Raw genomic sequence first — 15,608 nt, forward strand, 5'->3', positions numbered from 1 at the left:
CCCTGCAACTAAGAAGTTGAACACAGCACCTTGGGCTGAGTTGCCGCTGAGCTCCCGGATGGCTCAGTTGGTTGGAGCGCATCCTCTCAACCATGAGGTTGCCAGTTCGATTCCTCGACTCCCGCAAGGGATGGTGGGCTGTGTCCCCTGCAACTAGAAAATGGCAACTGGACCTGGAGCTGAGCTGCGCCCTCCACGACTGAGACTGAAAGGACAACAACTTGAAGCTAAACGGCACCCTCCACAACTGGGATTGAAAGGACACCAACTTGACTTTGAAAAAAAAAAAGGCCTGGGAGTGCACACTTCCCCAATGAAATCCTGTTCCCCTTCCCCAATTAAAAAAAAAAGAAATCTTTAAAAAAAAAAATTAGTGGGCAAAGAGTATTCAATAAGTGGAAAAAATAACATTAGAGCTCTGCCTTACTCCACCAAGAGAAAGTATTCAAAATGTATTCAAGTGATAATTAAATAAAAAATCCAAATTTGTGTTTTAAACCCACCTATAAATGTTCTTAAGCACAACACAAAACCCAGGACTTACCAAGGAAAATACAAGAGCAAAAGCTTTGATTATTAGATATTTAAAATGAGTAAAGGGAACCATAAAAAAGTTTAAAAACCTATGAGTTCAAATTTGTAACATACAGAAAAACAGTGATTAGTCCTAATGTACAAGGAAGGCAGCCACATTTTCAGCAAGTGAACTTGAACTCACCTCTTTTAGCCTCACCAAGGACTTGCCCCTTTGAGCAATCTCCCCCTCTCTACAGCACTGTTCCCTCCAGTACACACATCCCCAACCAGATATCACCCTATTTCTTTGTTCTTCATGAACAAACTTCTTGAAGTTCTCTATAATACAGTTTTTGTGTGTTTTTTTTCCTCTATTTCCTCACCACCTATTGACACTTCAAGAATCCCCAGTCTGGCATAAGGGGCAACAGGCCCTACTGGTTGATGATTCAAATGTATTAAATCCCTGACAGTACTTCATTCTGTCTACCCAGCCAAGGTGGTCTTACCTATAATTTCATCTGTGGCTTTAATATTCCATTCTTCCTTTCTACCAACCCTGTTGCCCACTCAGTGTCATGTTATTTTGCCCAGCCTTGCACACTATGACCTTTGAACTGTGACCCATAATCACTGTCTGATGAGGACACCTGAACATTGTACTTGGCTTCTCTAATCCCCTAACAGTAGCAGTCTGGTTGGTATGACAGGGAAGACATGGGCTAAGCCAGGTGTGGTGTCCACACAAACCAAGGCATATTTAGAACCTTGACTTGGAGCCTACATGAGGCTGTTGAAAGCAGTAAGGGCAGGTGTACAATACTCACTGGGTGCAGTTCTCAGATAGCTTCTCCTATTTCCTTAACTCTCACTCCGGCAATTTATAATGTTTGACACTTACCACTGTTCCAGGAAGTGGTGAACTTCTGGTTCCCAGAGGGCGTTTCCCCTCAGCACTGGTTTGATTACTCTAACCCAGAGGTGGAATTCACCAGTGGAGGTTTGCAGAGTTTGACCTTGTAGGATATCAATATCCCGTATGTTCTCTGGTATTGGAAAGATAAAAAACTTACATTCTTGTGGAGGAGAACGCCCAATTTGCAGTGTCAAAGGTACCTTCCTGACCATAACCATTTCCCCTCTGCAGCCATCGAGGTGCTGAGGGGCCCAGAAAACTTGAGGGTTACCACGTATCAGAGTGAATTTGGTTCCAGTATCAACCAGCACTGTCACCTTTTGCTTATTTCTGGAGGACCAGTGAATGGCAAGCTCAACTTGGGGCCTCTGATCGCCCCCCAATGGCCCTCACCTGGAGGTAATCATTGCCTGCGTCCTATACGCAGATCAGCATCCACCCCAACAGGACTGTATCTCTGAGGCCTATGCTGGAACAAGTGGGGTCCTAGGGGTGGTAGGAGCAGGTCTGAACTGTTGTTCAGGTTTTAAAGCTTTCCACAGGCCAACCAACACAACGTTGGGTTGTGGGGGCCCAACAATGGGGCAAACCACATTTGCTGCTTGGTTACTTTCCCTGGACCTTTTAGTCAATTGGGATAGCCTTTAGGCTTCTCGAGTTTTCTGCCTTCAGTCTTTTCCATAGTCTCTACCCATTCCCAGGATTCGTCCATTTCCCCAGGTCAGCAACGGACTGCCCAACATCATAAATGTCCCACAACTGGGCTCAGCATGGATATTGGTGTCCCAAAATCTGGTACTGGGGGCAGAATGGATTCAATCCTGCAGTGACTGGCTCAATCAGGGCCTTCAAAGACGGGTATAATTGGCTTGTATCATTCCTGACTCCCTAAGAATTTGTTGTACCTCCTCTATTGATTTCCAGGGTCCCACCTGACCAGGGAGATCGCCCTTACTGGACCCAGCTTCCTGCAGGATAGAATAATCCGATCAATAAGGGAGTACCTTGAACCCCCTGAGCAGGTGGTGCTCGAGGGAAGGGTACACGGTGATAAATGACTATTTTAAGCCACCAAGTTTTGGAGTGGTTTGTTCTGTGGCAATAGATAACTGATAAGACCTGGGATATTCTCCACTTTGCGTGGCTGCTTTCTTCTCATTCTTCAGGTCTCAGTCTCAAAGTCATCTCCCTGATACCTCTAGCTAGATAGCCCCTATTATTATATCTAACTACCTGGACTTTTCTCATTTTGTAATTATTTACTGATTTCTTTGTCTACTTTCCCTACTAGGCTTGAGTTTTTTAAACTCAGGTCTGGACCTATTAATGGGTCATAAAATTAATTTTAAATAAAATTGAATATAAAGTATCAGATTAAGTAAAAGATAAGCATTGTATTGTGAAACTTGTTTAGGTGTGGGTAATGTATGTGTGCTGGTTCACAGTGTAAAATACGTATTTTCCTCTAGTTCTAAAAGTTTGAAAGTCACTATACTAATCTGTCAATTCCTGAGTCAGTGACTATGTCTCTTTCACTTACCATGGACATCCAACAACTAGCAAAGGATCTGGCACTTGGTAAACAGTAAACACTGGAAATAACAGAAGGGTATGAGATTGAACTGTAGACAGGAAGTGGTGGGAGCTGATGTTACTCTTTGAAGAAGTTTGTCAATGAAGAGATGGACAGAAACAATAAAACCTTGAGCGGGAGAGTTTTTGGGACAGGGGAGACATCACCATGTTCATTAACTGGGGGTAGCGATCTGGTGAAAGTCGAGAGAAAATGCGAGATAAAGAAGATTAAATATTTGATGGTACAAGGCCCCAACAGACTGGAGGACAAAAATCTAGGGTACCACTAGAGGGATTAGCTTTCAGGAAAAAGGATGTATTTCTTTGTGAGATTGAATAAGATGAGAAATGTTGAAATCGAGAACATGGGGCGGAACTAAAGGAGCTCATTTCTGAAAGCCTCTGCTCAAATTATGAGTCAAGGTTTGTGACAAGATTAAGAGTAGTGGGATTCTGAGCTTAAGAAGAGTGGAAACATTTAGAAGAGTGGAAACATTGCCTTTGAAGAACAAGGGGGCGTCCACACAGACGAATTGAATCTGACACCAACAGAAAGAAGAAATGTAAGTTGAAAATTGTAAATATGAAATTGGGTTAATCTGCATGCATGATTGTGTGAATTTTCTTCCAGCATTGCCTGCCACCTGGGCATAGGAGTAAAAAATCAATTGTTGGAATAAAACAAAAAGGGGGCTACAGTAGGTTGAGAGAGGGGCAAATGAGAATGATGGTAAGAAAGAGCAGTAGACTTAACATGATTCTGGCTACAGTAGGGAGGGAGATGAAACAAGAGATTAGGGAAGAGTTAAGGGCTTAACAAGTAAGTGCAATAGGCTTGATTTAGTGGGAGAGGATGGAAAGATATGAAAATATAACCAAAAGGGAGAATTTTAGAGTTTCAGGTATCAGAGGTGGCAAGAAGCCTGGGTTATATTTCACACAGGTAAGAAAAAGAACTCTGAGGTCAGAGTGTCTACAATACATCCCCAAGATGGTAACAGGCAAGAGCCAAACTATAAATGCACGCCACGTATTAAAATCAGTGCAGAAAGAGACAGAGTATCCTAGAGGTCAGTGGAAAATACGGACAAGGAAAGGTGATAAGACACTTTCACATGGGAAGACGTTACTGAAAGAGACCAGGCCTTTTTTATTTTAAGAGACATACAACGCACATTGAAAAATTTTATTTTCTCACTGAAACTGTCAATATTAAGAAATTTACTTGGAATCACATTATTCCCTTAATATTTTCACAGAGAATATTCCATCTGCTGTGTAGATCATCATCTTCTGGACATGTTCTACATAATATATTTGTTAGCATAGTAGTTTCAATTGGGCAAAATTTACTGCCAATAAAACTTGAATTTAATTTGTCACGTATTTCCAGGGGCAACCAATGATCAGGTGCTTCAATGTTACAGAGTTCAATTCTCCCATTCTTTACGTCTATGAATACTTTAACTTCCAAGTGTGACTGTCCATGGAGCACATTAAAGGAAGTGTTTATACTGAACTTTGGAGTTTTGCCATAGATCCACTCCCAGGTTTGCAGGTCTCTGGCTTTTCTGTTGATTCCAGGAAACAGTGTCTCGTCTGTTGGGTTTATTAAGCTGATGCAGTTATCAATCTGATGATAAGCAGCATACTCTGCAGCAATAGCATCCATCAGTACTTCACAGGTCAGAGTGGGATCGCTTTCCAGAAGATTTTTTACTAAGGAAGGTATGCTAGCAGTCGCATTGCTCCTGATCCCTTGGTAGGGGCTCTTGAGCAAAGACGACAAGAGGGTCCTATCCGTGCTACATAACAAAGTACAGTGGTGATAAGCAGTCGTCCGGCCAATCTTAGAAGCTGTGCCCGAGATTTTAAACTGTCCATCAAGTAAAAGGTCAAATCTTTTGGTAGGCTGCACGTCCAGTTGGGGTTGGACGGCGTTCAGAGCTCTGACAACTAATTTTAGATTTTCCATCCTATCGTACTTTTTCTTGGTTGTAAAAAACGTCAAGTTGATATTCCCCATATCATGGTAGACGGTGCCTCCTCCACTTCTTCTCCGAGCCAGTTTTACACCTGCTTCTCTCATCAGGTTCAGGTGACATTCCTGCCAAGGGTTCTGATGCCGACCAATGACAACAGAGGGAGAATTTCTCCAGAAGAACAGAACCGGCTTGCCTTCTAGATTCATGTGGTCATGGATCCAGTCTTCTACAGCCAGATTTTGGTAAACATCATTGGAAACCGACTGTAAGATGAGCCCACTTTTTACTGTGCTTATAAAGCCAGCTGCTGGGACCTTGAGGTTACAAAGTAACTGGAAGCAATTCTTCCTTGAAAATGGGATCAGCATGCTTTTAGAAATGGAAGACAGACACATTAATTGAGAAAAAGAAAGTTGAATTGTATTTTCTAGTTATCAGTTCTTGGTTACTTAATCCAAACTTACCTAATTCTCTTACGTATCCAGTACAGTTGCTTTTTTTGCCTTCTAGCTTTATCATTTGTCTATAGCAATTCTACAACAGTATTCAAAGGAAATAAATGAAGACAAACCCCCAATAATTTCAGTTGAAATGAAATAAGTGCACAGATTTTTCAAACAATAAATCTGCAAATACATTATGTAATGTATCTCAACGCCAAACCAATTCTTTTGAATTCACAGGGTAATACATGGTCATAGAGAAAAATGAGAAAATATAGATAAGCAAAAAAAGCAAAATGAAAGAATCCATAGCACCACCACCTGGAGAAAATCACAATTGACAATTTGGCGTGTCTCCATTTTTTTCTGTGCATGTGTTTATGGTTCCGAAATGTGGAACCATACCATTACTTAATTCAACGTGAAGTCTATTTTTCTATTTTTGCATCAGCTTTAATGTTGTGTAATATTCCACTGTCAGATACACCACAGTTGACTCAGTCTCTTAGTTTGTAATTGTAGGTTGTTTCTAATTTTACTGTGTTACCAACAATGTATTCATGAACATCTCTGTGGAAAGCTTTAAGTATGTCCTTATAATACCTCTAAAATAATTCCTATTTGACTTTGAGATGTGATTTATTTAAAAATATTTAGTAGCATAAATATTTTATTTAGGTCAATTAGGATGGATCCCCTGAGGACAGCGACAGAGGCAGTCACAGTAGCAGGTTATATGGGAAGGCTATGAACAATTTTATTATGTTTGGACACTTGACACATTTTTGTCAATAGTGCTGATGAAATATAAGGTGGCAAAAGACTGAAAATACTAGCTATACTAATGAAGTATTTTGATTAGTTATGGTTGTAAAGAAACCCTTCTGTTCCAATTCTGTTTCTTAGGATGATCATAATTTTTTCTTATGGTTAAAGAACTGGAATAGAATGGGTTACTAAAGTCCATAACTAGGCCAAATTCTTGTAGTGTTAAGTCCTAGAAACACAATTCCTAGGTTAAAGAGTTTTCACATTTTCTTCACTTGATATATTTTGATAAATTATACTACAGAAAAGTTGAACCAGTTTACACTTTGTCTGGAAAGGTCAGGAGAGGTTTAATAGAGGAAGGGATACTTGAAGTGGGTCTGGTGTTTACCGAGTCCATGGGATTAGCATGTCCCAGGCACATGTAAAGACAGAGTCATCTAACAGGAAGGCATGTTTTGGGGACTCCCTCCTCAGGGACAGGCTCACACTCCCAGTCTAGCTCCACTGAAGTCCACGGCTATGCGGCCTTAGGAAGCCTCTGCAGCCAGCCTGAACTTCTTTGCATTCTCTTTGCTCTTGGCTGTACTTGAATGATTCTGATAATAGTCCCTCATTCACTCAACAACTACTTATGGAGTGCCTAGTAGGCACAAAGTAATAAGGGAATGGAGAAGCAGAGGAGACAAATTCATGTAATTCTAATTGGACTTGGACTTTTTCTAAAAGTAGCCGGATCTACTGGAAATATTTAAAACAGGCAGGGGTTAAGCCAGCAGTGCTGAGCACGGATTAAAGAGAAGCTGGATTGGGGCAAGGAGACTAGTTAGTAGACTAATGCAGTTGTGCAGCTAGAGATAACGAGGGCCAGAACCTGGGCAGCAGACAGACAGTAAGGTTGTAGAGTGGTCTTTGCTTTCCAGGCACTCACAATCTAGTGGGAGATACTAAGAAGCAAGTAAGGAAGATAATTAAAGTTGTGTCATAAATACTGTGATAGGGTAAGTACAGTAGAGGCTATCTCTGCCTCTAATTAGTGGAAGTGACAGTGAAGCTGAGACATAAAAGAGGTAAAGAAAAGTATTTATAACAAAGTGGAACAGCTTGGAGGAAAAAAATGACCTGTTCAAAGAAGTCAAAGAATTTAATTCCATTGGCTGGTACCTAAACTTTGAGCAAGAATGGGGAATTGCAAGAGATAAGGAGGCAGGAGTAGAGATCAGATTGTGAAGAGACTCAAAATCCATGTTAAATGCTTACCTTTACCCTGAGGGCTGTGGAGGGGATGCTGAAGAGTTTTAGGAAGCAGAAAGATCAGATTTATACTTTAGAGACATCACCTAGAGATTTAAGCAGGGAGAATCTACAATACTTAGTAATTGGTTGAATGAGGAGGAGAGAGAGAAGTTAAAGGTTATGTCTTTTATAGTATGATTACAAGCTCAAACCAGAGGCCAGCATTCAAATCCCAGTTCTGCGTCTTACCACCTAACTGACCTAAGGCAGATGAGTTGAATTTTCTGTGCCTCAGATACTTTATCTGTAATATTTGGGGAATAACAGGACTCAGACCAGGATTAAATGAGTAAATACATGTAATGTGCTTATAAAAGTGCCTGGCTCATGGATAGTACACAATATGTTAGCTCTTTTATTAATACGATGCCCCATTTCTGGCCTGGCAAATGGGTGGAAAAGAGGTGATATTTCCTAAGACAGATTTCATAGGGAGAGGAGGTATGGGGTGAAGAGAATTAATTCATTTTACTGTGTTGAACTTGAGAGTCTATGGTTATCCCACAGCCAGTGGCGCAGAGCTGAATAGATGGTAACTCAATCCATGGAGGGGACTGGATTGTCCAAAGAAGGTTCAGTGAGAAGACATGAGAACCTTAGAACCCTGAAGAGTAGACACCTTTAAGGGATATGCAGAAGAAAGAGGGAGAGCTCCCCAAAGAAACAAAAGAAAGGAATCAAAAGAAAGGAAGCAATTTTAAAATACGGTATTATAGAAGCTTCAAGGAGACAAGCGGGTTAACAATGCCAAATGCTGAAGACAGACCAAGTAAGATGAGGGCTGGGAATGATCGATTTGAGTTAATAGCACCAAGACTCTTAATCATCTTGGCAAGAACTATATGTGTTGAGTGAAGTGGAGACAACGAGTCCATTCTAGTTCCAAAATGGAAAAGCTAGGGACAGTAGTTAGAAGGAAATGTGGAATTAGGAGAGGAGTTAAAATGCAAGAGAACTGAGCATGTTTAGATCCTGGTAAATCAGGAGAGGGAGCGAGGGCAACACTGGTGAAGGGAGGTCCCTGACACAGTGGTGGTGTTGGCATCGAGTGCAGGGACGGAGGGAGGCTGCCCTGACAGCAGACAGGATCTTCTTCCATTGTGACCCGAAGGAGACACAGTAAGGGACAGGTGTGGTGGATGCTAACATGCTGAATGGTGTCTATGGATTTGGACATTCTCAAAGATCTTGTGAAACACCCTTCCCTAAGGTTAAGGCTCTGACTCTTATTTGCATGTGCAGATTGTGGCAGGATAGCAAGTGGTTAACAGCTTAACGTTCCCCACCCCCCCCCCCACCCCCGTTTTGAGATATATCATTGTATTAATTTAAGGTGTGCAAGATAATGATTTGATGTATGTATATATTGCAAAATGATTATTACAGTAAGTTTAATGTTACAAATTCTTTTTCCTTGTGCTAGGATCTTTTAAGATCTCTCTTAGCAAATTCCAAATATATAACACATATAGTTGTTAACTATAGTCACTTATAGAGCTTAAGTTTAAATCCTGGCTCTGCCACTTACTACCCCGTTTCCTTGAAAATAAGACATAGCAGGACAATCAGCTCAAATGCGTTCTTTGGAGCAAAACTTAATATAAGGCCTGATCTTATATTAGATTATATTATATAAGACTCGGTCTTATATTATAGTAAAATAAGACCGGGTCTTATATTAATTTTTGCTCCAAAAGACGCATTAGAACTGATTGTCTGGCTAGGTCTTATTTTCAGGAAAACACAGTAATAACCTTAGGTGAGTAGTTTAACCTCTAGCTACTTCCATTGCCTCATTTATAAAATGTTCTCACCTCACAGAATGGTTGAGAGAATTAAGTGTGTTGACATGCAGTAAGTGCTAATGCCTGCCACATATCATGTTAACTGTTATGGAGTTCCTGCCTTTCCATCTCTATTCTCACACTGTTCCTGTTGTATGACATGAATTCGCCCCAGAAGCTTAATAGGAAAATGTAAAGATTCCTAAGTAAGACACATCAAACGGACTTTTACCTTGATAATTAACAATAGTGCAAGATAATGACTTTGGTCAAAAACGCAATCTTGTTAGGGTTCCAGAATGAAATCAATTCATTAATAGTGATGAAAATATCTCTATTCATCTTGGCATTGTGTATACAGTGTGAATGAAACACAACAAAGGTTATTACTTCAACAAATCTTTCATCTACTACATGACAGGCATTGTTCTGGGCACGTGGGATTCATCAATGAACCAAATACAGGTAAAGACTCCAGGAAAAAGAAAAAGGAGAGCTTGGAAATGGGTATGTAAGAGGAACTAGGATGCAATTTTAAACAGGGTTGTTAGGCTACGCTTCACTAAAAAAGTGATAGTTGAGCAAAGACTGACAGAGCCGAGGGAGTTAGGCTGAGTGCCTACTATGTGACAGAAACTGTAGGCACCTGAATACATAAACAAATAGGCCCCTGTGAGGATGTAACATATCAACTGAACCCAGAAAGATGAGAAGAATCTGAGTGGGGGGAAAAAAAGGAAACAAAGGGATATCTGAAAAAACCCGAATGCCAGTTTATTAGTTTACAAAGAGAACTGTAGGCTCTCAACTGGGTATTCAGCTCAGCCTGTCCAATTTATCATATTGGCTTGGTGAATACAGAATCTGAAGGAAAGGATTGAGTTATATGATTTCGATATCTGATGGGATAAGCCCCGAGGAAACAACTTTCTTAAACTGGGTTCTGGAGAGTTCCTGCTATTAACACAAAGACATCCTCTCTCTCCTAGAGGAGGCCTGGATTCACCCGGGACAGGTGCCCCTCTCTTTTATTCCATGCTTCAGCAACAGATCGGCCCTCCAGCTGAATGGTAATAGTCTTTGTTTCGTTGTCAGGATATAGTCAGTGAGTCTTGAAGGCCTGGTACAATTTCGTTTATTTAACTTTGCAGATCTCTCTTCTCACCTTGTAATGATGAATTGTATAGTTTTTCATCAGAGGACAATTTCATTTCCATGTTTTAGGGGACACTTCGCTACCACCACTTGGCACTGCCAAACATGCTTCTTCACCACCGAACAGAAAGCAAAAAATAACATAAACCCACCTACCCACCTAGGCAGGCCCAGCCCCTTCAAAAATTCTGACCGCGTTATTTTGCCAGCTCTGACAGTGTGTAATGACGGTCGTATGTACGTTTTATTTCGCCTTTTCGGCTCGCTCTGGGCGCGCACACAGCCGGCACGCAACACGTTTTAACTATTACTGTCCCATGTTGGGGAGATACCGTTCCCACCAGGGTGTAGGGTCCTCCCAAACGCTAAGCGCAAAAAACTGCGGCGCCTCCAGCACCAGCGCGCGGAGACCGCCCAGGTCCCTGCCGCCCCAGCCCGCTGCGCCCCGGAGGCCGACACTGGCATCACCCACCTGCTGCTTTCCGTAGCGCCCACAGCCGCGAGCGTGCTCGTGGGGAATAAGGACGCGGGGGACCCCGGGCCCCGCAGGCTGCGCGCGCAGCTGGTCCCCGTTTTCCCCCCCCTTCCCCGGCACCGCCCCGGAAGTGCCGCGAGGAGGCGGGGCCCCGGCCGGCCCGGCGCCCGCGGGATTCCTAAGGGTCCTTCCCAGGGGCCGAGTCAGGGCCAAACCAGATTAGAGGCAGGGACGCGCGGTACGACCGAAAGCCCTAGAGCCCCCAGTTCAGATGGACGCTCCCTAAGTGACAGCACAGAGCTGACGGTCACCGGGGCTAAGGTAGGAGGGGGCGGCCGTGTCAGGCTGGAGGGGGCACTTTGTGCAGCGAGTCTGGGGGAGTCCGCCCGAAACCCGGGGCCGTCGGGACACAGGCGAGGCCCGAGTGCCAGCAAGAACTGTTACTGCACGTTTGGGGTCTTTACCTCTCTTCTCTTCACAGTCCAAAGGGCAGATAACTCCACTTGGGAGGGGAGGAAACTAAAATCAGTTTTAAAACACAAGTGGCATTTAAAGGAATAAATGCTGGTGTTTCCCACAGGTAGGAAGGAGTGGGTCAGCAGACACACGCACGGAGGCGAATGAACGTTACCACTTGGGGTGCCCCTCATTGCAGCTGACAGGAAAATCCCTGTGGCTGAGCCCCCTGGGCAATTCCCCAGCCAGCCAGAGTTTCAGTTAACTATTGTGTATAACAAACTGCCGCAAACATTAGTGGCTTAAAATGGTTTATTATTTCTAACGAGTATATGGGCAGGTTGGATGAGCCCTCTGCTGGTTTGACTTGGTATGGGGACAGAGCCCCAGAAAGCAGTTTCCAGGCTCTCGGCCTCATGTAGAAAGGTGCTGGCTCAGGTAGTAGATAGCCATCAGCTGTGGCTGGTTGGCCGCCGTCAGCTGTAACCATTCAGCCATTGGCCACTAATATAACTGCCGAGGCTACGGAGGGAAGTCGAGGAGAGAGGAAGAGAGAGGAGGAGACTGAAGGAGAGTGGAGGAGAGTCGGTCGGTTGGCAGCAAAGCGGACAGCAGGTCACACGTTGTGTAAACTCAGCCTCCAGTGAGACCATAGTGGTATGACTTCCCTACCTATGGCTCCGTGGGTGTTCCTTTTTGGCCTCACCATTGTCCTGCGTTCTTATGTGGGGAGCGGGAGCTGAGACCCCGCAGGCCGCCCTGCGTGACAGCTGGTCCAGCGAGCAGAGTCCCTCGCACGACACTTGGGCTTAACGTTTGTGGCTTCAGTCAGCAAGGGGTGGCTGAGCGGGGAAGTCCAGGATGGCCTTATTCACACCCGTGAGAATTGGTGCTGGCTGGCTGCTGGGGCACGTCAGTTCAGGCCTGGCCCTGGAACTAGTAGTTCAGGCACATTCTAGTCCCCAAAGCAACAGCAAAGGCAGCCCAGCGTTAAGGGGTGGAGCAATGGACCCCATCTCTTGATAAGAGGATACCAAACAATTAATTTGTGGTCCTCATTTTCAGTCTTCCACGGAAATCAATCTCTCCTTCAGTTAGATTAAAAACCACCAAGTCTTACATCTCCCAGAAGGAAGCATCCAGTGTTCACAATTTGGTGATGCTGATACAGTAAATAGCCAGGGCTCCATATAAAGCTACCGCAAAGACACAAGGACTCCTCATTTATTTATTACCCTTTTGATTGAAGTCACTCTGAGTCCCGTAGTCTTTCTGGTATTATACAGATGAGAATGGATTCTGCTGAGTTAGTCCCGGTAGGAATATCCCTAGTAGTCATTAAAAATAGCCACACAATACTGTTGCCCTCTGCTTATGTTACATCTTTCTATATTCTATTTCTCTGAAATCTGAGATGGTACAGTTTTTTACCCCCTAATTTCACACTGAGGTGGTTTTCGAGACTCCCATTTCCTCTGTGCTCTGAGACTTCTTTGGTGATTCATACCCCCTCTCTCCTACTTCTTCAGCTTCTACACGGGAACCTTCGTCCACTGACACTCAAATATGAACTCCATCTTATCTTCACAATCCTCTAGTGACCTCATTTCTCTTTCCGCCTTTTATCCTGTCTACTCCCCTTCAGAGCTGAGCTTCTTCAAAAAAGTTGCTACACATCCTGTATCCACTTCCTTCCTTCCCATTCATTTTTCAACCTATTCAAACATGGCTTCTATGTCCATTATTCAATCAAAAATGCTTTTGGGGGCATGGACAAAATGGGTGAAGGTGGTCAAACTTCTAGTTATAGGTAACTTCTTGGGATGCAATAATACATAGCATGGTGACTAGAGTTAACAATATTGTATATATGAAAGTTGCTAAGAGACGATCTTAAAAGTTTTCATCATAAGAAAAATTGGTAACTGGTGATGGATGTTGACTAAACTTATTGTACTCATTTTGCAGTATGTACATATGTAAAATCATTATTTTGTACACATAAAATACAATGTCATATGTCAATTATATCTCAATTAAAAATGAAATTATTTAAATCATTTGAAAAAAGTATTCAGGGGCGATGGAGAATTAGGTCAGCAACTTAACTCTCAAATGGTTGTGGGGTGGGGGTGGTAAGGGAAACTTGCAACTTTTCTTAAATTTCAGATTGTTTTAAAATAAACGGAAAATAATATGTTAGGTGTCTGGCATTGTCATAGTTAGTGCCCCCACCCAGGCCCCCTTTACCCTTAATCCATGCATCCATTCTCCAGCTACTGTATGTGTAGAAGCTGTCGTGCCCAGAGACACCTGAGTGGTTCACACTACCTCCCTGCCCCCCTCCCACTTTGGCTTAGTGGTGGGCAACCAGTGCCTGACTGGTATGAGGGTACAATAGTCCACTTGCCTCTGTGGGACAACTTTGGAGTGTGAACCCTCCAGAGCTCCCTGTGGATCGGGGCAAGAATTTACCTGAGTCTTTATCCTTAGTTGACTTCTGCTTCTCTATCTTACTTTCCTCATCCCTTGACAGGCTTTTCCCCAAAATCATGTGGACCTGAATCCCTGTCTCAGGCAGCTTCTAGGCAATCTCAGTGAAAACAGTCACACACCCACTCAATAAATGATAGCTATTATTAGCATCAATCACAACACCGTTAGATACAATACCAATGCATGTCTTATAGGTCTAGATACCCTTATTTTATGGAGATGTGGAATTTAAGTTTCCTTCCATGCTTATTTCTACATTATTTTTATATGGGAGTTTTACTTTACTATCAAAAACAACAGTAGAACTTTGAAAGTGCCCTCTTTAGGATTCCACTTGTAGAATTCTCCCAAAAAACAAACAAACACCTAAGTGAGGCTGTTGTCTTGATTAAACTTGTTCCATTCCATCCCTTCCAGGAAGACTTTGTGGATTTCCCTTCCCAGGTGTGCTGCCTAATCTATGGCTTGGATGGGATTTGGGGATCCCAACTTTCTGATGTCTTAGCAGCAGTGGCTCTCAGTGAGGGTAATTAATGTTTGCATTTTTTATTGTCTCAGTGACTGGGGTGTGCTGCCACATTTGACATCCTGCAGTGCATGGGGCATCACACCTAACAAAGGATCATCCCAAATTCAGCATCTGACACAACTAGGTATGAAATGTCCGGTTGGACAGTCTTGGAGGTAAAAAACCAGTCTTGCCAGCTTCCCCTGTGCTGACCAGCTTCGAAATGTTGGAGTTCCTCAGGACTTTATCTGAAACTATACATTTGCCTTAAGCAATCTCATTCATTCCCATGGCTTTAAATACTCTTTCTGTATACGACTTCAAAATTTAGATTTTTAGTTCCATACAGACAGCTGTCTGCTTGCCTTGGAAACCTGATATGTCCAAAACCCGTGCTCCTGAGCTCACTCTTTTCCCCCATGGGAACCTCCATGCATCTCACCTTTTTTGCTAGAAACGCTTTTCCTCACTTCCCACTTTCAAACCATCACTATGTCCTCCCAAATTTCTCTTGGACTCTATCTCTTTCTCAGCTATCACCATCATCTCACTTGGACAACCACGTCACTGCAAAAGCTACGTCATGTCCTCAGAGAAGCCTCTCTAGTTCCCACATTTTACAAATCAAGTTTATGTGTTATGTTTCCTCTTCTGTGTCTCTGAACAATGTACTTTTTCTTCATGGCACATCACAGTTTGTGTCTTATGTAACCATTGTCTGATGTTCTGTCTTCCTGGTAGACAGACAGTAACCACCATAAAGGCAGTAGCTATTTTACTCACTACTAGACCCCTTGCACCAAGCACAGTGCCAGGCTAGGTGAACAGATGGATGATTTGTGTATTTTTTTCTCTCCCAAAGAATTATGTTCTGTAAATGATCAAAAGCATCATATTATTGCTTATGTACCATTCAACAATATTTTTTTTTTTTACTGTTGGCTCAGTATTCCCTACAAATACAGAGCATGCCAAAAAAATGTACACACATTTTAAGAAAGGAAAAACCTATTAAAATTGTAATACTCAATATATACCGATAACAAAAGATGAATACAAGTCATGTGTATACATTTTTTTGGCACCCCCAGTATATTACATTTGTTTATATGGTCTGATTTATAAAATATTGCTTCCCCTAAAAGAAGATGCTTTTTCTTCTTTGTTTTTATGAATATTAAGGAGATTACTCAATTGGGCATTAGAGATAGTCATTAAAGTACAGGAAAATGTTC

The 15,608-nt window shown here is 42.6% G+C and overlaps 2 protein-coding genes across 3 annotated transcripts in view; one reads left to right on the forward strand and one right to left on the reverse strand.

Annotated features, from left to right (window-relative positions):
* Positions 1-4,168: 4,168 nt before the first annotated feature.
* LIPT1 (lipoyltransferase 1) lies at positions 4,169-11,020 on the reverse strand. 2 transcript variants are annotated; one of them, XM_033124256.1, is made up of 2 exons: positions 10,911-11,020; positions 4,169-5,361 (listed from the first exon to the last, which is right to left on the reverse strand). In XM_033124256.1, the coding sequence occupies exon 2, from the start codon at positions 5,358-5,360 to the stop codon at positions 4,239-4,241; it is 1,122 nt and encodes a 373-aa protein (XP_032980147.1). In that variant the 5' UTR covers position 5,361; positions 10,911-11,020; the 3' UTR covers positions 4,169-4,238. The 2 variants fall into 2 exon arrangements, with proteins under 2 accessions (XP_032980147.1, XP_032980148.1); XM_033124257.1 differs by lacking the exon at positions 10,911-11,020 and adding an exon at positions 7,464-7,577.
* A 47-nt stretch (positions 11,021-11,067) lies between these two features.
* The window catches only part of TSGA10 (testis specific 10), a 109,870-nt gene continuing 105,329 nt past the window's right edge, over positions 11,068-15,608 (forward strand). Inside the window, exon 1 of the mRNA XM_033125405.1 lies at positions 11,068-11,234. The gene's annotated coding sequence lies outside the window, so the exon portion shown is untranslated. The remainder of the gene's footprint in view (positions 11,235-15,608) is intronic.

Source organism: Rhinolophus ferrumequinum, chromosome 13 (genome assembly GCF_004115265.2).
Source record: "Rhinolophus ferrumequinum isolate MPI-CBG mRhiFer1 chromosome 13, mRhiFer1_v1.p, whole genome shotgun sequence".
Classification (NCBI taxonomy): Eukaryota; Metazoa; Chordata; class Mammalia; order Chiroptera; family Rhinolophidae; genus Rhinolophus; species Rhinolophus ferrumequinum.